The sequence below is a fragment of the Panthera pardus genome, unplaced genomic scaffold (assembly GCF_024362965.1).
Source record: "Panthera pardus isolate Hobbes unplaced genomic scaffold, ASM2436296v1 HiC_scaffold_22, whole genome shotgun sequence".
NCBI lineage: Eukaryota > Metazoa > Chordata > Mammalia > Carnivora > Felidae > Panthera > Panthera pardus.
Window position 1 is genome coordinate 6,896,044 of NW_026526788.1, and position 22,239 is coordinate 6,918,282.

Below are 22,239 nucleotides of genomic sequence, written 5' to 3' on the forward strand. Positions count from 1 at the left end.
TACCATTCATCACACCGACACCTCCATGTTACAGAGGGTGACACCCGGAATGAGGCAAAGCTAATCCAAACACGTTTCAAAGATCACTGATAAATTTTTATCACGGATATCAGCTCTAAGCAACATTTGTTCTCTAGCTCTCTTCTTCCAGAACAGACTGCTAACAGTGTTATCAGGATGGTCATATAAGTTGGACAACTGGAAATCAAGGATAATAGAGTAAGAACAAAACCAGTTCTAAACAGAACAGCAGAATATTCAAGTGGAAACATGAAATTAAACACAGAATTAGTATAATTTACATGTTTTAAAAGCATATACTTCATTTATAAATATCTCTAATTGACAATCTATTAAGAATCATAAATATTCAAGTGAACATTTGAATTTTCTCTTTAAGAGTTCAGAATTCTTTCTTCAAGTCTTTGAAGATTAGTCTCCTTCTGCTGAATGTCCAAGACTAACAGGCTTCACACAGTCACATTATGTCTCTAATTAGACATATAAAAGCCTTTATTACCTACTGTGTTGTAATAAGACTTTAAAATTCTGTAACTCTCTTATACTTGTAGAAAGCCTAGAAAAGAAAAAAAAAACATATTAGGACAGTTAATATGTGCACATATTTCAAATTATTGATACTGTGATATGAGCTATAATTTGAAAGCAAAATCCAAAATAAAAGAAGGTAAGTAACACTGAACAATGGAAGTTCCATTTTTAAATGAGCACGCTGTAATTAACAATTAAAGACTGACAAAACAAACAGGTATGGTTCCTCAGTCTTGGCTTAGAAGGAGAAAAGGGAGCTATGTCACTTACTAACAACAGATTCTAGACTAATGATGGGAACCGTGATATGAATAACTTATTACAATAAAGAATCTCAAATCATTTACAGTTGGTCATATAAATTCATTGTGCACCTTCCTCTCCAAATATTCAGTCCTTCCCTGTCGCTCCCCAAACACACTATAGGTGACCCTTGAGCACAGGTTTGAACTGCAAGGGGCCACTTGCACAAAGATTTTTTTCAATAAATACAGTACTGTAAATGTATTTTCTCTTATGATTTGCTTAATAACCTTTCTTCTCTCCAGCTTACTTTATTCTAAGACTACAGTACATAATACATATAATGTATGAAATAGGTGTTATTAGACTGCTTATGCTATTTGTAAGGTTTTACTGATCAACAGTAGACTATTAATAGTTACAATTTGGGGGAATCCAAAGTTATACGTGGATTTTTTACCACATGGGGGGACTATTAGCCCCACGAGGTAAAGATGGTTTATTTATCTCATGGTGAATACCTGTGCCCTATGCCCATCAATATTGAAGGTGTTCAATAAGTAATTACTGAATCAGTTAATGAATGCATGCATGCTTCTGGGTCCAGGCCCAAAAATTCTGGAATGGGAATCACAAAAAATAATTCTATAAGCTCAGTTACCCTATGTACAATTTAGGGCTGACAGAATAAAGTCTAATGTTTTTCTTTCTAGAACATAAGATGATGTAGTATGCAGTATTAAATGTCTTTCTTTCCTCTAAGTACTTAATATGTTTTCTTATATCAAAAGCTTAGGATATGCCAGGCAATGTCCTGAGCACATCACACACATACTCTGAGTCATCAGGAAAAAATTCTACAAGGTAGATAAAATTAACCTTGATGTCCTATTTGAGGAAAACTGAGGCTCAAATAAATCAGTACTTTTTCAGGGTCACCCAACTAATAGATGGGTTCCAACCTGTCCATCATATCCCATGACCACACAGCCTCTCAAAAAGTCCATGCTCTCTAGAGTCTCAACCATGTTTTCTTTATACTCTTCTAAGATGCTTGCAAGATGTGGATTAATAGAAAATGAATTCTTACTCTAATCCTCAGAATATTAAAGGATTGAAACAGTTTTTGATTATCAGAAAAAAGCAGTATAATTATTAAACAAAATAAATGTGTAAAATCATGTGTGTTAAAGTACCTACTTCTAAAAAAAACCTGTCAAAATACATATGAAGGTACAGCAAAGAAACCAAGGCCCAAAACTAAAGAAAAGATTGCTGAGTAAATAGCAGGAGGGGTGTTCAGAATGAAAAAGCATGCTCGAAGTCTGATTTAGACACAGACGGCAGAGGATCAGAAAGCTCCAAGGTTACACACAAATTAACCACAGGGATTCCTTTCACCCAGAGACCACACACTGGCCAGCACTGCCAGGGGCCATCACAGCACAGTCTCTGTGGAGAGGAGTCCCAGACCTCACAACGTATTACCCAAGAGACGTGTGACACCTTTGTACACAGGAGGGCACGGGCGCACCTGTGTCTACCTGCTGCTTCTCTCTTTCAGAGGCGCGTTACAGGATATCGTAACACCCAACGGGTATATTAATGCCGTATGCAAACCATTTGATACAAATGTAGAAACTAGCAGAAAATGGCTGTTCGTGTAGGAAAGATACTTACAGAGTATTCAAGATACAGAAACCACATTTTCCCTGGAAAATGGCTGAAATGGCTTCAGTTCAGTGGCTAGAACTGAAGACAGTGCACATCGTATGTCCCTGCTCACCAGCATCACGTGACAGAGCAATGTGGTGCTGGGTGCCCTGAGCTAAAACTGTATTAAATAGGCTGTTGGGGGGCGCCTGGGTGGCGCAGTCGGTTAAGCGTCCGACTTCAGCCAGGTCACGATCTCGCGGTCCGTGAGTTTGAGCCCCGCGTCAGGCTCTGGGCTGATGGCTCGGAGCCTGGACCCTGTTTCCGATTCTGTGTCTCCCTCTCTCTCTGCCCCTCCCCCGTTCATGCTCTGTCTCTCTCTGTCCCAAAAATAAATAAAAAACGTTGAAAAAAAAATTTTTAAATAGGCTGTTGGACAGAGAAAACTATGAATTCACTTATGTAAAGCTAATGCACAACCTCCCCGAGGTATAACACAATAATTTGTATGTGTTAGTGTAGCCAGTCATTTACTATTTAAATGGACTGAGGGGCGCCTGGGTGGCTCAGTCGGTTAAGTGTCCAACTTCAGCTTAGGTCGTGATCCTACGGTTTGTGGGTTTGAGCCCCGCATTGGGCTCTGTGCTGCCAGTGTGGAGCCTGGAGCCTGCTTCGGATCCTCTGTCCTTCCCTCTCTTTGCCCCCACCCCCACTCTTGCATGCTCTCTCTCAAAAACAAGCAAGCAAACAAACAAACAAACACAAGAAACAAAAACACCCAAACATTTAAAAAACAAATGGACTGATAATCAGGTAAAAGATATAATGAACAAATCCAATAACAATTAGTAACAAAAACTGTTACATTCTTTAAGAAAAAAATAAATGTACAGGATTCATATGAATTAAAAAAATAAAGCTCAACTAAGATTAAGAGGAGAGTGGGGCTAAGTTAATTGCAGTGTGTCCTTATAACAGAATATTGGCACATATTTAAAAGAGAGAGACAAGCCAAGACACAGACTCTTAACTATAAGAGAACAAACTGATGGTCACTAGAGGGGAGGGGGATAGAGGGATGGGTTAAGCAGGGATGGGAATTAAGGAATGCACTTGTGATGAGCACGTGATGTGTGGAAGTGTGGAGTCACTATACTGTACAGCTGAAATTAATATAACACTGTATGTTAACTATACTGGAACTGAAAAACCTCATAAAAAATACAATAATGCTTATGTTTTTGGAAGTTGCTAAGAAAGTAAACTTTAAAGCTTGTCACAAGAACAACATTTCTGTAACTGTCGTGACGGATGTTAACTAGTCTTACTGTAGTAAAAATCCCACAATACATACAAACAGCAAATCATTATGTCGTGCACCTAAAACTAATATAATATTTTCTTCTCAAAAAGAAAAAGAATAATCCTTATTAAAAAATGTAATCGTATCAGGAAATGATTGTAATACAATGCCAAATAGAACAGGAAAATAAAAAGTATGCTTTCAGCACTATGAACAACAGCCAAGTTATAGAAAGAGCCCAAAATGTCCATCAACTGGCAAATGGATAAAGAAGATGTGGTTTATATACACAATGGAATACTACTCAGTGATGAAAAAGAATGAAATCTTCCCATCTGTAACTAAGTGGATGGCACTGGAGGGTATTATTGCTGAGTGAAATAAATCACTCAGAGAAAGACAAATAACACATGTTCTCACTCATATATGGGATTTGAGAAACTTAATAGGACCATGGGGAAAGGGAAGGAAAAAAAAGATAGTTACACACTGAGAGGGAGCCAAACCCTAAAAGACTCTTAAATACAGAGAACAAACTGAGGGTTGACGGGGGGCAGGGTAGAAGGGAAAATGGGTGATGGGCCTTGAGGAGGGCACTTGTTGGGATGAGCACTGGGGTGTTGTATGTAAGTGATGAATCATGGGAATCTACTCCCAAAGCCAAGAGCACACTGTATACTCTGTATGTTAGCTAACCTGACAATAATTTATATGTATAAACAAAAGTATGTTTTCAATTCTGTTAACACCTACACACATATATGCGTGCACACACAAATATTTTACTTAGAAGTAGGGGGAAAATACACATGAAAAATACAACAAATGTTGAAATAGTCCTGGGTAGTGGGAATATGAATGAGTTTTAAATTTATTTTTAAAATTATACTCTCATATGTTTTTCTAAAATTTTTTATAATGACCATGAATTACTTTTATAATTGGGAGTGGGGGGGGAAGAGGATTATTTTAAGAGCTTTAAAAAGCACATGAATAAACTAGTGTTTGTGTTTCCCTGGGGAAGAAAAAGGAGATTAAATTAGGCTGTATCCTTGTGTGACCATCCCAGCCTGAGTGTCACTGCCCTTAGCAGAAAAGTTTCCCCACATCTGGTAAGACACAAAGACAATTTTTTAAATACTCGAAAACAAGAGCACTGAACCTCCACTGGTTTGTAAATCCCCATCACCAGCACCCCTACCATGGAATTCAGGTAGCATCCTGTAGTTTTAGAAGCACGGTCATGTCTAATCTCAGGTCATCATCACGTTAGCTCTGGGAGACGACTTTCTATCATCCATCTGTCACAGAGAGGGGCACAAGCTGGAAGAGCGAAGTCATTTGCCTGAGCTCACACGACCAGTACACGGCAGGCCTGGGATTCTAGAACTCCAAACCGCGGACTCAGAGTCCGGTTGTCTTTAAAGAACAGTAAGAGAGAACACCAGGCTCTGCATACAGAACTAGAGCCAGAAGGGTTGCATTTATGAATATTCTCTAGGAGACTCAGAGAAATCTGAGGACGTGAACATCTGTTTTTTTCCTCAATTTGGATTTAAAATGCTTAAATTGTTTAAAATCTTTTTCATTTAAGGGGTGCCTGAGTGGCTCATTTGGTTAAGCGTCCGACTTTGGCTCAGGTCATGATCTCACAGTTTGTGGGTTTGAGCCCCGCGTCAGGCTTTATGCTGACAGCTCAGAGCCTGGAGCTCGCTTCAGATTCTGTGTCTCCCTCTCTCTCTGCCCCACCCCAGCTCATGCTCTGTCTCTCTCAAAAATAAATGTTAAAAAAAAAAATTCAAAAATCTTTTTCATTTAAATTTCATTTAAATACTTTAATTCAGTTTCTCCTGTTCCATCTTACTCATAGGCCTCATAAGTGAGTGAACTAAATTTTCCGTCAGGCACTAATCACTGATGTCTGATGTCCTATGTCCTCTGTCATATGCCTGAAATCCCAACCTACAGAGTCATCTTTAAATACACAGGAGCAACAGGTGATATCTAAGATGGGGAAGAGCCAATTTAATTTAATGGCCCCGTTTTAACTCAAAAATGCACGTTAAGAAAACCTAAGAAATTATTTCTGCATCATGTGGTTCCCTATTTTTGAAAACAATTCTTCCTTGACTTGACTTTGGGATTCTTTTCCTTCTGCTCTGTATTCTCAGTTCACTGATACTGCAGGCCTCTCTGGGGGAACACTCAAATTCTGTTTGAAACCATCTGTGTGCAAACCAGAAGCGAACTCTGTGTCTGTGCTGGGAGAATGGGGTAAGAATGAACGAAGGGAAAATGCCGCCTCGGCTTAGGAAAGAGAAAGCAGTGAGAAGGTGTCGTCTGTTTCTTTGATCACCATCTCAACCCAGCTTTCCTTTCCTTACTCGTGCTGCTGTGTGCCAACAGGCTACAGCCAGCTGAAGGGAGTATTATCAGGAGAGTTATCTGCCCCACGACACTGAGAAGGCGATCGGACTTTACTCATTTTTCCTGGGACCTGCGCAGACCCTGGACGGTGTGGACAGGTAGGACGCCATAGAATTCTTTCTCTTTGTCAACCAAACAAAGCAAATGACGTTAGCAGAGAAGATGATCTTTGTGGTCCTGCTGAAGCCGGCAAAACCCAAGAAGTCTTCACTGTGAAAACCGTTCTTACCTCCCGAAAGCATTTAAAAGAGCAACTATTTCCTGTCGGGTGAGTTGGAAGCCTTTAGATGGGCTGTTCTCTGGAAGCTTTTGGATTTCTTTTTCAGAGAATAGGATCTTCAGGGCAGTTCCTAAACCCTGAGTCTAAAGAAAATAGTGATACATGTTAACAATTAAATTCCTGTAGTAATAATTACTATAAAGGTTAAAAGGAATATGTAGTCACTGTGATGAGAGTCAAGAAATTCATATGAACTGAACTTTTCACCAAAATGTTAAACTGAAATTACAGTTTCTACTTTCTCACACATTATGTATATGATAAATGTATCTAAACTATTAAGGAACCTGAATAACTTAACACTTGTCGGACATAAATTACTAAAATGCTTTAACCTAGAAAATATCCCATTAGAATAACAGTGTTCACTATGTAACCCTGAAAGCAATCTTTATGGCCCCTAGCAATTCAAAACGTAGAAGCTATTAGTGAAAACCACACTTCAAAATTTATCAATTATTAGAACTAGAGAAAAAATTTTGTCTCTTGATCTTTCCAGGACTTCTTGTCATACTTGTAAAGAAATAAGATAAAGTATCAAACAATCCTTTTCACACTGAACAGACACAGAAATGGGCCTGCTTGGCAGAACTCCTCTTTTATGTGGGTTCAAGCCCCCCATCAGGCTCTGTGCTGACAGCTCAGAGCCTGGAGCCTGCTTCGGATTCCGTGTGTGTCTCTCCCTCTCTGCCCCAACCCCGCTCACACTCTGTCTCTCTCTCAAAAATAAACATTAAAAAAAAAAAAAGAAAAAGAAAAAATGAATCTGAGATTGTACCAATAGAAACAAATACAATAAAACCAAAATCATTAACACAGACAGGAGAGACATTCTTACACATATAACACAGATTTAATATATTCATCTTTTTCATCGAAGAAGCAGGAAATCCACACTTTCGATCCTCTATTTCAGTGAACAATGAGGGCACTGTACTAAAAACCTGCAACTTCCCGGGAGGAAAATTTAAGGTTAGTAATAGTTTTAAAACAGAAGACAAAATACAAACCTGCAATTTCCCCCATAATCTGCATTTGTCACATCCAACGCAGTCCATTATTCGGGAGATGTTCTTGAAGTGTAAGCGGAACTCCTCCTAACGTGCAGAACATATTTTTTATGCTCATTAGAGGTTTAAAATTAAACTGCATTGGTCTGAATTGTAAGAAATAAAAGTTCTGAAGCTTATTAATGAAGGAGTTTCTCAACAGCGAAGAAGAAAAATATTTGCATTTGTAGGACATAACATGGTACATAAAACGGACCACAGAAGTTTATACAAGTCATTCTATGTATTAACACAAATGTTTTATTGAGGTGCTACTCTCTACAAAGTAACACTATGGGAGAAAGGAACATCAATGATAGGTGGGTTTTACTCTGAAGGAACTTCACTGCTGCCTCCATTTGATATCTGCATAGAACAAGGGGTAAATACCTCTCTATTACGTTTGGCTTATTTTTCACATATTGCTTGTGTGAGGCCACAACGGAAAGCCGGCCTTAGACCAATGATCAATTTTCATCCTTCCCCTTAGAACCACACACTGTAACGGGTGCTCCATCAGCCCCGGTGATCACAGGGCTGTGCGATCCCCACATTTGCTAGGCAGCCTCTGCAGGGACGGCTGCCTACTGGACCTTGTATTGTGCTGTAACTCTTTCCTACACAGGAGAGACTCTAAATCATGGTTTCTAGGACTCTAAGACCAGTCTCCTCTGAGGCTAACACTAGTTAAGAGAGTTTCCTCATCTTTTGCATTTGGCAAACATAGAAAATCAATTTCATTTCATTGTACCGAGGTAAACACTTTATTGTATGAAGCTAGAGGAAGCGGCCTGAAAACTCTGGCCACCAGAAGCCCTGTCCGGCTGCGCAAAGGGTTCCCAAGAAGCAGTATCCCAGCCACAAGACAACAGAAAGAACACAAGTCCTCTGCTCTCCATTCTCATATAGTTTGTGTTCTTAGGAGCAGATGGAAAAGTGAACTGAAGTCCCCCTTTATACCCTTTGAAAAACAGCAAACACAATTTCCAGCAATTTCTAGTTGAAAGCTAGTTCCTTTGTCACTCCCACCTTCCTCCTCCACAGAAAGATCCAGTTATCCAAAAGTATAACATTTGTATAAATACTTAGAAAATAGGCAGCAATACAAAAACATATTAATGTTGTATTACATACCACAACAGCAACATGCCCCTCAAATAATCATCAAACAAAACAATCTTCCAAAACTAAAATAGAGTTGTATTTAGTATACAGGGGACTGTTACTTCACTTCAGAAGCCCCTAGAAACCCCTTCCAGAGTGAAGCATCACTCGGTGCTAATTTAGTAGTTCTTGTAGAATATCCACAACTAAGACGTCTCCGAGGCAAGTGTGTTTCAGAATTCAGAATTTTCCAAATTTCAGAAATACAGTACATACAGGATTTATTACGAAACATGCCACCGGAGTGTGTGGCAAAACCTAGTCATCAAATACATTAATGTTTCTGTTGCAAAATGTAAGAATATTCATACACAGCGGAATTTTTAAAAAACACTATGAATACTCGTGTATAAGTTCTGGTCAGGTTTTGCTAACAAATTAATTTGCACCAAACAGAAGAAAAACATTACCGTGTTGGAGCTTTCTGGATTTCAGAACTGCTTATAAAGGATTATGGAGCTGCACTAGAAGACTATTTGCCAGTCCATTTCCACTATTTTTATGAACATTTTAGGGGTAGAGTGTATTCCCTAACATACCGTAAGCAAATGAAAATAAAGAGCTGCCAACATGAAGTTTGATAAGGTTCCTTCAATATAGTCTCCTTCTGATATCCTAGGTTAGCAGGTAATTTTTTTGCCTTTTAGGTCAGTCCATAAAGACAAAGACATAATAGTTCCAGAAACTGGAACATTCCAGAAGATATCCCATTAAATAAACTTTAGAAAAAATACAGTATTTATTGCCTTCAAAATGGCTAACAGTTCACGATTTTAGAATCAAAACAGGACACACTGTGATTTTAAAGTAAGAAAACTTGCTCTCAAGATAAAGACCTTTAAAAAAGACATTTACACTGATACATGAATTCAGCAAAGTTGCAGGATACAAAATCAATGTACAGAAATCAGTTGCATTCTTATACACTACCAATGAAGCAACAGAAAGACAAAGAAACTGATCCCATTCACAACTGCACCAAGAAGCATAAAATACCTAGGAATAAATCTAACCAAAGATGGAAAAGATCTGTATGCTGAAAACTATAGAAAGCTTATGAAGGTAATTGAAGAAGATATAAAGAAAAGGAAAGACATTCCCTGCTCATGGATTGGAAGAATAAATATTGTCAAAATGTCAATACTACCCAAAGCTATCTACACATTCAATGCAATCCCAATCAAAATTGCACCAGCATTCTTCTCGAAAAAAGACAGTCTCTTTACCAAATGGTGCTGGGAGAACTGGACAGCAACATGCAGAAGGTTGAAACTAGACCACTTTCTCACACCATTCACAAAAATAAACTCAAAATGGATAAAGGACCTGAATGTGAGACAGGAAACCATCAAAACCCTAGAGAAGAAAGCAGGAAAAGACCTCTCTGACCTCAGCCGTAGCAATCTCTTACTCGACACATCCCCAAAGGCAAGGGAATTAAAAGCAAAAATGAATTACTGGGACCTTATGAAGATAAAAAGCTTCTGCACAGCAAAGGAAACAACCAACAAAACTAAAAGGCAACCAACGGAATGGGAAAAGATATTTGCAAATGACATATCGGACAAAGGGCTAGTATCCAAAATCTATAAAGAGCTCACCAAACTCCACACCCGAAAAACAAATAACCCAGTGAAGAAATGGGCAGAAAACATGAATAGACACTTCTCTAAAGAAGACATCCGGATGGCCAACAGGCACATGAAAAGATGTTCAACGTCGCTCCTCATCAGGGAAATACAAATCAAAACCACACTCAGATATCACCTCACGCCAGTCAGAGTGGCCAAAATGAAGAAATCAGGAGACTATAAGATGCTGGAGAGGATGTGGAGAAACGGGAACCCTCTTGCACTGTTGGTGGGAATGCAAATTGGTGCAGCCGCTCTGGAAAACAGTGTGGAGGTTCCTCAGAAAATTAAAAATAGACCTACCCTATGACCCAGCAATAGCACTGCTAGGAATTTACCCAAGGAACACAGGGGTACTGATGCATAGGGGCACTTGTACCCCAATGTTTATAGCAGCACTTTCAACAATAGCCAAATGATGGAAAGAGCCTAAATGTCCATCAACTGATGAATGGATAAAGAAATTGTGGTGTATATACACAACGGAGTACTACATGGCAATGAGAAAGAACGAAATATGGCCCTTTGTAGCAACGTGGATGGAACTGGAGAGTGTGATGCTAAGTGAAATAAGCCATACAGAGAAAGACAGATACCATATGGTTTCACTCTTATGTGGATCCTGAGAAACTTAACAGAAACCCATGGGGGAGGGGAAGGAAAAAAAAAAAAAAGAGGTTAGAGTGGGAGAGAGCCAAAGCATAAGAGACTCTTAAAAACTGAGAACAAACTGAGGGTTGATGGGGGGTGGGAGGGAGGGGGGGAGGGGAGGGGGGGTGATGGGTATTGAGGAGGGCACCTTTTGGGATCAGCCCTGGTGTTGTATGGAAACCAATTTGACAATAAATTTCATATATTGAAAAAAAAAAATAATATACCTTGGACTTCATGTAAAGGCTAATAAAAATAAGATCATAAATAAAAAAAAATAATAAAAAATAAATAAATAAAAAGACATTTACATTTACAAAGGTTCCATATTCATTGGTCAGAGTAACAAGTGAGGATTCACTGAGAGTTGGCCAGACCAGAAAGGAGAAAAGGGGAATTGAAAAGTACAGAGAAGAGGTTTTCTGTGTCATTTGTAGTAAAATCCAATCAGACCAACTGCAACAAGATAGAGAACTGGAAAGAGTTCAGATGGACAGGATTAAAACACAGCCAGTAAACTGCTCCCCACCCTAGCCCCCAAGCTCAAACTTTTTACCTTTAATGACTTGGCCCCCTTTTTGTCACCTGCAAACATGGACTTCTCATCAAAGTGCATGGGAAAGGACCTGATGAAATGACAAGACTGTAAGTTACAGACAAAAAATTCAAGTACTATGCCGTAGAGCTCTGGCAGAAATTTTCTGTCCCTTGAACAAATGCTTACACGTCATAATTTACACGTGTGTGAAGTTCAATAGCACAGGAAGGTGGCAAACAGCTCACATGTAAACTACTCAATAAAAGAGTAAAACAACATAAACATGGCTTTGTAATTTAGAAGACCAATGTTTTAAAGAAATTACGTAATAAAAAATAATTCAAAAAATGAGTTTAAAAGCAATTTATGTGGAAAATGTGCAACACTCTTAAAAAAAGGTTTTAAAATTTAATGCATAATTTAAACACATTAATCCAACTTTCCTTCATGCTCATTTTAACAACCAGTAAACTCAAATTTTACAAACTCAGCATTTTTAAAAGGGGTTGTATTCTAGAAGGTAAAGCTAACAACACTCCCTCAGATATCTACCTTCATGCTAACCCCCTTATAGCAGCATCTGAATTTGAACAGCGATGGGAAGAACACAAAACTGGCAGAATACATTAAAACAGCATTAAACTTTGACACCACATAAAATGTAAAGTTATGTTTGAAACTACAGGCTATTCGCAAGTGTGGACAGGCTGTTACACTTGCTCTGCTGTCCTTCTGAGCATTTTTCTTCTCACGTGTAACCCTCCCTCTTCCTAACTAGCTTTCAGGAATCAGTTTCTGTTGTATTTCAAGCAGTAGCTCATTCATATTCAGAGTGCAGAATTTCAGATCGCTGATAGTCAATTCTTACCTTGTATCTTGAAAGATATTCAGTAGAAGGGTTTTTGTGTCAGCATCTTCTTCTACGTTTCCAGTGTAAAGATCAACAATTGAGCGCTCAAAATACGGGGCGACCTTTGATAAAGCACGAAGCTCAATTAAGTATAAAAAGTACAGATTCTTAAGCCTTCTTGGACCTTCTCCCTTAGTTTCCACAGGGTCAAAGCGGCGTTTAAATTCTTTCATATTGGGTCCCCAGCTAGGTTTACCCCACGTTTCTACAAAGAGAAATACACAGCATACCTTTAATAAGTAGGTTTTTTTCCCTCTCTAGAGAATATATATCCACCCCCAACAATTTTTACATTAATAGAAGATTTCTACATAAAAATGGGATTACCTTCCAAAAGATAATTTGCACACAGATGTAAATTGATACTAGCATGAAGTCCCGATATAAGCTTATAGAAGACTCTCTTCTCCAGACACAAACCTATTCAGAAAAAAATTGAAAAAGAAATCACATCCATTTAGATAACAGAAATACTGAATCAAGAAGATTCAGTACACAGGCTTATTTTTAAAGTGAAGGTTCAAGGAAATTAAAAACAAGGAATAACAAAATGATTAGATCAAGATTCTCTTACTAGAAGATTCTGACTTCTGAATGGAGTTATGCACATGCTAACCTAATGCAGAGTAAGACAGAAAATGCTGGGCCCTGGAGGTCCAAGCAGTATGGACGTACTTGACAAGTTCCCACGTTACTCAGAAAGCAGTGGCACAGACTTTTCATGGGTTAGGGCTAAACTGTAAGCCAATATAATTAGAAAGCCACTGCTCTGGCTTAACAACAGCTGTTTTTCCCTTTCCCTTTCCTATGGCTGTCGATTCTCCGACCCTGCTTGATTGTGGAGGAAGACAGACCGCATTCCATGTCTCTTCTTCCTCCGGATTCTTTAGTGTGTCTTACTAATCCTCCACCCTACAATCCTCTAGTTCCACTGGACTATATGGTCCACTTGGTAAGGAGGCAAAACCTGGGAAACAGTAATCCAGGAATTTCAACCAAGGAAAAAAAGTAGGTTGACCTTTTCCTCTGAGTAGAATCAGATCAGACAGAGTACAGGAATATGATGGAAAATGATTTTATATAGCCTTAAGCCACACAGGCTTTTGCTCAAACAGAGATCAAGATAATTCCACTACCCTATCCTATCCCTACCTCCATTTTTACTCTTACTACAAAAGTAATATGCACTGTGGATGTACTTAATGCCACTAAACTAAACTTAAAATAATTAAGATGGCAAAGTTTATGTTACGCATATTTAAATGGTAAATTTTGTTATGTATATCTAACCACAAAAAAAGAAAAAAATTCTCAGAAAATATTCTTCATAGAAAATTTTTCGAATAGATAAAAATGCAAAAACCTAGATTTTAAGAATCCACTGAATGCAGAACATTTGGCTTTTTCCTTCTCTTACCATCCAACAGATTTTTTGTTTTTGTCATTTTTGCTTTTTGTTTTTTTTGTTTTTTGTAAACTGTCCCCGTGAAGGAAAAATGAACTTCAACAGTGGGAAGGAACTAAGAAAAAAACCGCACTTGTAAGCTGTGGGATTTTTTAAATGTAAGAGTACGTATGCGGCTGGCTTTGCATTTTCCCCAAGATGTTTTAGATCTTCAGTTTACCTGATGTTCTACCCTATATGGCTGTGAAGCAAGTAGCTTTTAACAGGAAAATATAATTCTTTTGAGATCTCATTCCCTAATTTAGAATTCTTGCTAGAATATTCCCATTGTCATGGATGGAGACCAAAAAGTAGAAATTAAGTTTTTTTTTGCAGCCTCTTCCTACAAGTATATGGCCCAGTTTGAATGCTCATGGTAGCAAGGGATATAAACATCATGAACAAGTTTAATGAACTAACTTTTCCTCTACTAAAACTTTTCATCAAATCTGTTACCAAGTAGCAAAATGATCAGATGTATAGTTCACTTTCTTTTCCTTCTAACGCACCTCTGTAAGCAGTGTTTACAGCCAGTAAAGTGTCTAAAGACCAGAGAAGGGAAAACAGGCAAAGCGCGGCTTGTGAAAATTCACATGCCTAAAAATAAGAACACAGACTGGGAGACAATTCTAATTTGCAAAGCCCTCAAAACGCTTTACTTGGAATGGGGACAGGTGAGGAGTGAGAAGGAGTAGAAATGTCTTCCCATAAACTGTGAAAATAAGGTAACTTTAAGCAAAATGGTTAATAACAGAAGATGTGCCAACTGAGTGTACCAATAAAACACACAGCACACCTTGTGGGAAATTGCTGGCCAGCTCTTCCCTGCCTGCAGTCTGCTGGCAGGCATGACGAAGCCATCACAGTCATGTTAAGTAACATCTACAGAAGCTGATTTACAAAGGCAAAATTTACCAATTTCTATCTCTAAAAATACAGAGCAAATTCAACTATCCAATTTAGACAATGGTTCTCTTTCTTTTGGATTTAATTTCACCCAGATTCATTTTCAACAAGTGAATTACAGGACACGGATATGTAATTTTTTCTCTCACAAAAGGGCTAGATTTACTGTAACAGTATTATTTGATATTTGCACGTTGTTTAGTGATTTTCAAAGGCATTTTTACAGGCATCATCTACACGTACAGTGTAGGTGAACTGGATGGCCATTGTTAATCTCATGTCCCAGATGAGGGAACTAGATCTCAGAAAAATTCAATCAGTTGCCTATATATAGGAGTGTTCTCTGAAACCACGTATCAGTATTCAGGGACTCCCATCATTAGGACACTAGAAAAGTGGTTAATAAAGAATACCCTAGGAAATTCAATACTGCCCGTAAATTTCATTCTCATCCTCCATTATCAATATTCAGGGTCCCTTACCACCTCTCTCAACCTAAATACTACTCTTCACAATATGTATCTTTAGAATACAGCTAATGAAATAAAATTAAGAATTTTCTTCCACATAGGCCATTTATCAATATAATTCCTAGTAGTACTGGCACATCAATAATGTTCACCTTAATAATGGCCAACAAAGGTACACACTACATTAAAAAAGAGAAATCAGGGGGCTCCTGAGTGGCTCAGCTGGTTGCATGTCTGACTTTGGCTCAAGTCATGATCTCGCGGTTTCTGAGTTCCAGCCCCACATCGGGCTGTCTGCTGCCAGCACAGAGCCTACTTCTGATCTTCTGTCTCCCTCTCTCTCTGCCCCTCCCCTGCTTGCACTCTCTATCAAAAAAAAATAAACATTTAAAAATAAATAAAAATAAAAAAGAGAAATCATGTTCACAAGGTAACATCACCAATTAGCAAACATAAAATAAAGTACTTAGTTTAACTCTGCAGAGTTCCTATACGGTTATGATTTCCTGTATCATTCAACTTGCTTATCTTTCACCGACACATTTTAACTTTGCTTTCATAAATTAATGACAATTTGGTAAATTTTTAAAAAGCATATACCCAGTTTTTTTTTTAATGTTTATTTATTTTTGAGACAGAGAGAGACAGAGCATAAACGGGGGAGGGTCAGAGAGAGAGGGAGACACAGAATCTGAAATAGGCTCCAGGCTCTGAGCTGTCACCACAGAGCCCAACGCAGGGCTCAAACTCACGAGCCCTGAGATCATGACCTGAGCCTAAGCCGGACGCTTAACCGACTGAGCCACCCAGGCGCCCCTCATATATCCAGTTTTTAACTGAAGTTGTTAAAATCCTAGAATGCTTCAGTTTTCCATTACTAGTATTTATATTTTCAACACCAAAAAATGTAAGAGTGCAAAGTATCTACTGGGAGCTATATTGCTTTATCCTTTAATTAAACAAGTTTAGACTATCTTAACATGTGTAAACATTGTTTAATCTTCTGAAATCAAATGTACCTTCCCTCATTTTCATATATATAACAAGTACTTCCTTCCAACAAGAAGGTCTCTACCTACAAAGCAAATTTGCAAAATGGTTACTAGGAAAGCAGTCTGGATGAGTGGTACAAACAGAATGAAAATAACACTGAAGAGTCAGTTATGAAAACCCGAGGACAGTATATGCCGTGTATATCTCCCTAATGCTGATTATTTTTGGCTGACCAATAACCTCAAATTTTTCAAATAATTATATCCTAAAATACAACAACCTACAATATGTTATTTTCTTTCAACACTGTAAAAATTAGTTGTCTAGGTAATGAATCCTGAACTTACAAAAATATATTCAATCAATCCATACATTTTTATAGGAGACTAATAAATTTAAAATGCAGATGTGTAAGTTTACCTTCTAGCCACGTGTAGAACGATTCTCCTTTAAAAAAAAAAAAAAGATACACACAGAATTGTGTTAAAATATTTTAAACAGTCATCTACAAATCAGAATAAATTAAGCACATAAAGTATTTCCTACGACAGATTAAGGAACACCTCTAGAAATGGCCACTGCTTCATGTGAAGTAGAAAAATAGGCATATGGTTCTAGAAAATAAAGCCCCAAAGTACTTTAAGTAACTTTGGGAAAACTTTCTTATAAATGATACTTGACTAAGCAAAATTTTTAAGAAATTTTTCAGTCAAAATATTATGTAATATTTTTCATTAGAAGGCTTAAACATCCCTAAGTATGGTGGTGAAAGAGTTTAACAATCTTAAATTTGCTTTTCATAACAGCCATATAATGCCTTAAAATTTCTAGAAAAAACCAGTGAATTATAATCCAAAAATCAAATTAGTAATTATTCCATTTTTTCCTGAGCAGTAAAGCTAGATACATTTCCTCAATTATCTAGAATTCCTAAATTGCAAGAGGTAATTTTAAAATCCCTTAATTTTTAAAAAATTTTTCAGAAACATCAATGCCTAAAGTATGGAAGGACCTGACTTACCTGTGTACTAATGCTAGAAGAGCTATTTCTAGACCAATGCTGTTCTGACTAGAAAAAAAAAAAATGGCAGCTAATAAACATCAATCTAGTTCATCAAAATAGACTTTGTGAGCTACCTATCTTTATTTTACCTGAGAAAAGCAAAGCAGAAGAAAAACTCAACACATAGATGAGCTGAGCAAGGAGTCTAGGGGATAAATTAGATAGTGGGGAATAACTGTCTCCTGAGAGTCTTCATACTTGGCGAAACTACACAAACATCTTCCCACAGGTGAACTTATTCCACATGCTCTGCCTAAGGACCATTCGTCATAATCTCACTTGTTTACTCAAGAAACCCCAAACGCTATTAGGAAAAGTTGAGCTCCCCAATCCTCAAGAATGTGGCCTCTGCTCCTCTCCCCCAACTTAAACTACCACTGTATGAAGCGTTCCCTACTGCTAACACGGTCTCCCCAAACACGCTTGATTCTTCTCTTCTGAACTCCTTGGTCCATGCTGTTTCCTCCTAATAGCACACAGGATCCAATTTCTATCAGCCTAAACCTGTCCCATTACTCAACACTCCTCTCAAATGCCACTTCCTCCACTAAGCCTCCAGAGCAGTGGGACAGGATCTGTCCCACCTCTAAAGAGCTAGCTCACTTACTGTTTTATTATGTATGTGCAGCACTTCTTTGCCATTATTTATGAGCAGTGCTGGTCATTCCTGCTACATACTGTCAGCATCTGTAGGGCAAGGCATCATCTTTTACACATCTTTCTATCTTGCACAATGCTCATCACTGCCTTGAGCACAGAGAAGTAAACATCCACTTGAAATAACTATTTTGATTGTTTGGGGGCAATTTATGACTGATATTCATTTGGTAACCTGGAGTAATCAATTGGTGGTAAATTACTATTCATCAGATTACTTATTACTGTAACAGAGGTTACAAATTACAAAGACAATAAGAAAATAAAGGCACAAGACAAACTATCTGGTAAAACTATCTCGTCTCCATTTCTACAGAACATATTCAAGCAGATTATAATAACCGGAAAGTGGGGAACTTGTAATGTAATCCTGGTTTCTACACTCAATATTTAAGATGGAATTTATACATCTTTCAAACATAGGGTAAATGTACATTATAAAACATTTATTTTTGTCACCATTCATTGGTGGCTATTTCTGGAAAAATAGGATAAACGTTTTCTTTTGAATAGAGGGAAAAATCAAATTTTGATCACTAAAAACATTTTCTCTACACTTGAGGCAAACCCAAATAGAACAGTTTTAACTCACCATCATCTTCTCCTAAAAGAGAAAATAATAAACAGGATTTTAGAAACTGTCTTCCATAGTTCAGATTTTAAACCTATTTAATTAACATCAGATTAAAACTTACTGTGTTAAATTATTAATTATACTATGAACCTTGGTCGGTGTATAGTGATCTTCCAAATGAGACTTCTTGGTAAGAATGGAGGCCAAAAAGTACAAGATTTTCACAGATGTTTTATACAATAAATATCAGAAAGCCTCTGGGGGTGCCTGGGTGGCTCAGTCAGTTAAGCATCCAACTTCAACTCAGGTCATGATCTCCCGGTTAGTGGGTTCAAGCCCCGCATCGGGCTCTGTGCTGACAGCTGAGCCTGGAGCCTGCTTTGATTTTGTGTCTCTCTCTCTCTCTCTGCCCCTCCCCCGCTCACACTCTGTCGCTCAAAAATAAATAAAAAAATGTTTTAAAAGCCTCTGAAAATACTCCTGAAGATCACTAGTTTCAATAATTAACAAAGAGACCCAGCTGCTTCCTTCATCCTATGTGCACAACCCGCTCTGAACATTGCTGTTTCCATGCCGGATACTTCTCTCTTTCCAGGTACTGCTCCTCAGCACGGACACACCTTAATAAAAGTACCGCCCAAACTGTCATCCGCAAAAGCCTCACTGCAGGTGCTGCAGAGCTCCCCAGACATGGAGAAGCACTAGAAGGTTGGGCTCTAGGGATCCACAGCAGCTCTGCCTTTGTCAGCTCTGTATGTGGCATTCCGATACAAGGTTTCATTTTCAGAAAGAAAGGTTCTGCTGTGGAAACTGTTGGAAAGCCAGTTGTACATGCCTAGCTGTCTGGCTGGGGAACCAGCAAGCAGCATGGTGGAGACGGTTGAGGAGGTTGAGGAGCTGTGAATCGACATCAGCAGTTTCAGCAGAGATGGTGTTCAAAGAGCATCAGCCAGAGCTACTGAATTACTGCATGGATCCCTCACCTGGTGGCTGGGACCCCCCCCCCCCCCGGTCCTTTGTCTCCCCTCTTTCTTGGCTGTTTTTCTCCCCCTTTCTCTGCCTCCCATCTTTTCCTACGTGGTGCTCTCCTTCCTCTCATCTTTCCAGTGGTCTCACGCCTCTAATTTATCATAATATGGACATGAAGTATTTCTTGGGATGTGATGGTTTTATTAAATTAACTATATTTTCTACTTTAAAAGCCAGTGATCGAGGGCGCCTGGGAGGCTCAGTCGGTTAAGCGTCCGACTCTTGACTTCGGCTCAGGTCATTATCTCCCGGTTTGTGAGATTGAGCCCCATGTCAGGCTCTGTGCTAAGCAGGGGAGCCTTCTTGGGATTCTCTCTCTTCCTCTCTGCCTCTCCCTCCCCCGCCCTCAAAATAAATAAATGTTAAAAAAAAAAAAAAAAAAGAAGTGATCCTATTACTCAGCCATAAAGGAAAGGAAACCCTGTCACTGGTGACAACATGGATGGACTCTAAGGATATTACTCTGAGTGAAAGAAAGAAGTCAGAGGACAGATAACGTATGATCTCTCTTAAATGTGGAGTCTCAAAACAAAACAGAACGAAACTCCCCAAGCTTACAGATCCAGAGAGCAGATGGGTGGCTGTCAGAGGTAGGGTGTAGGGAGTGGACAAAATGGGTGAAGGTGGTCAAAAGGTACCTACCTTCCAGGTATGAAATAAGTCCTGGAGATGTAATGAACAGCTTGTCAATTACAGTTAACAGCACTGTATTGCATATTTGAAAGTTGGTAAGGATGTAGATTTTAAAAGTTTTCATCACAAGAATAAAGATTCTGTAACTACATATGGTCACAGATATTAACTAGACTTACTATGGTGATCATTTTGCAATATATACAAACATGTAAACATTGTGTTCTACACCTTAAACTAATATAATGTTGTATGTCAATTATACCTCAATTTTTAATGTTTGAACTCCAATCCTAAAAAACAAACAAAAAACTAATCATAAAAAAGGTCTGAAGAATGCCTTTCAAGATCTGCACTATGGAACAGAGTGTGTGGACCAGGGTGGGTGTGGGGGGAGCCTTCTCTTTTTACTTTATATAACTTTTGCGTTTCCACTTTTATAATAATAAATTATAAGGTCAAAGTAGCAACACAGACAAAGGATGAGAAACCATGTACACCCTTGTCATGATTCAATTCCCTTCTCCCCTAAGCAAAGAACATTTGCTACATTGTAAAAGAGTAGCTAAAAGCGGTCCATTCAGTCAACCTTTAAAGATGCCTTAAAGATACAAATCTACACCGGGGAAATTCAAGTTCTTAAAATCAATCCTGCTGTGAAGAAAACATCAAAAGCGCAAGTCAATTACAGAGTTGCTAACAGAGTTTGGCTCCTTGTTGAGAGCGGAATGACGATGTGCCCAGGTAGTTTCACGTTGATTAACCTCCAACTGTCTACAACAATGCTGTCCCATAGAAATACAACACTAGCCACATGCGTAAAGTTTTCTCTAATAAAAATTTCTACTAAAGATTTTTCGAATACCCATGTTTTAAAAAGTAAAAACTATACATGCACTACAACTGTACATTGTGAGGCAAGAGTTAAAGCAGTCCTATCGAAAGAATAAAGTTGTTCCATGGTAGAAGTATTTTACACTGCTTCCATTTTAAAATTTAAACAAATTAAGTAAAATGTCAAACTTGGTTTTACACTAGCCATATTTCACGTCCTCGATACAGCCCAGTGTGTCAAGTGGTAAAGCCTGGACACAGCAGGTCTAGAGTAAAGCTGCAGGCAACCTAACTTTCTGACTCCTCTACATCCTTAGGACTCAAATGTGCTACATGATCAGCAAGAACCCTAGGCATCACCTGGGAGCTTGTTAGAATCTTGGGCCTTACCCAAGACCTACAGAATCAGAGCCTGTATTTCAACAAGGCCCTTAGGTACTTGGTAAGCACACCTGAAGTCTGAGAAGCACGTTATAAGCCACTGGTTCTCAAACTTGCCTGCATATTGGAATCACCTGGACAATTAAAACAAAACAATACCTGGGGCTAATCCCAAAGATTCTGACTTAAGTTGGTAGAGGATAGGGCCTGGAAATCCAGATTCTTAATAGTTCCCCAGGAAACCTCTGATATATAAGCATTACTCATATATTCTGATTTATTTCACCTAGAACTCCTACGTTAGGGAGTATCAGGCACTCACATATCAGGCAGTCAATAAATGTCAGTAATTAAATAAAACACATAGAAACCTTGAGACTCCATTATGAACTAATCTTATACTTTTTTCCAAATGTTTATTCATTTTGAGAGAGAGAGAGAGAAAGGGGCGGGGGAGGAGCAGAGACGGAGGGAGACAGGGGAACCAAGCAGGCTCCGCACTGTCAGTGAGGAGTCCGATGTGGGGCTCAATCCCACAAACTGTGAGATCATGACCTGAGCTGAGATCAAGAGCTGGATGCTTAGTCGACTGAGCCACCCAGGCACCCCACGAATTAATCTTATACTTCTGGTCATTCAAATTAAGAAAAACATAAAACAGTTGAAAATTTACTCAAAGTTTGTTTAGTTACAAAGACATTTTGTAAATAATCTCTGAAAGCATGAAAATGTATGAAACACCCACCTCGGCTAGGCGCCAGAGGATTTAAGGGACGATAAACAGATCGAGGCCTGAAAAAGCAAGTGTGAAACTCAGTCATAAAATGGCTTGATTTTTGCATGTAATGTTTTCC

The 22,239-nt window shown here is 38.5% G+C and overlaps 2 protein-coding genes across 7 annotated transcripts in view; one reads left to right on the plus strand and one right to left on the minus strand.

Annotated features, from left to right (window-relative positions):
* The window catches only part of GPR137B (G protein-coupled receptor 137B), a 76,402-nt gene extending 56,506 nt beyond the window's left edge, over positions 1-19,896 (plus strand). The window contains exons 6-7 of one of the 2 annotated variants that reach the window (XM_019418933.2): positions 6,158-6,276; positions 19,104-19,896. In XM_019418933.2, coding sequence (XP_019274478.1) covers positions 6,158-6,276; positions 19,104-19,213 — 229 coding nt within the window. In that variant the 3' untranslated portion in view covers positions 19,214-19,896. The remainder of the gene's footprint in view (positions 1-6,157; positions 6,277-19,103) is intronic. The other variant, XM_019418931.2, reaches the window with a different exon arrangement.
* Positions 1-22,239, minus strand: part of ERO1B (endoplasmic reticulum oxidoreductase 1 beta) — a 62,046-nt gene that overhangs the window by 2,391 nt on the left and 37,416 nt on the right. For 3 of the 5 annotated variants that reach the window (XM_019418930.2, XM_019418929.2, XM_019418927.2), the window contains 9 exons: positions 22,131-22,177; positions 18,527-18,538; positions 16,635-16,661; positions 12,729-12,821; positions 12,360-12,606; positions 11,510-11,579; positions 7,469-7,555; positions 6,408-6,541; positions 521-577 (listed from right to left, as the gene is read on the minus strand). In XM_019418930.2, coding sequence (XP_019274475.1) covers positions 521-577; positions 6,408-6,541; positions 7,469-7,555; positions 11,510-11,579; positions 12,360-12,606; positions 12,729-12,821; positions 16,635-16,661; positions 18,527-18,538; positions 22,131-22,177 — 774 coding nt within the window. The remainder of the gene's footprint in view (positions 1-520; positions 578-6,407; positions 6,542-7,468; positions 7,556-11,509; positions 11,580-12,359; positions 12,607-12,728; positions 12,822-16,634; positions 16,662-18,526; positions 18,539-22,130; positions 22,178-22,239) is intronic. The other 2 variants (XM_053910215.1, XM_053910214.1) reach the window with 1 other exon arrangement.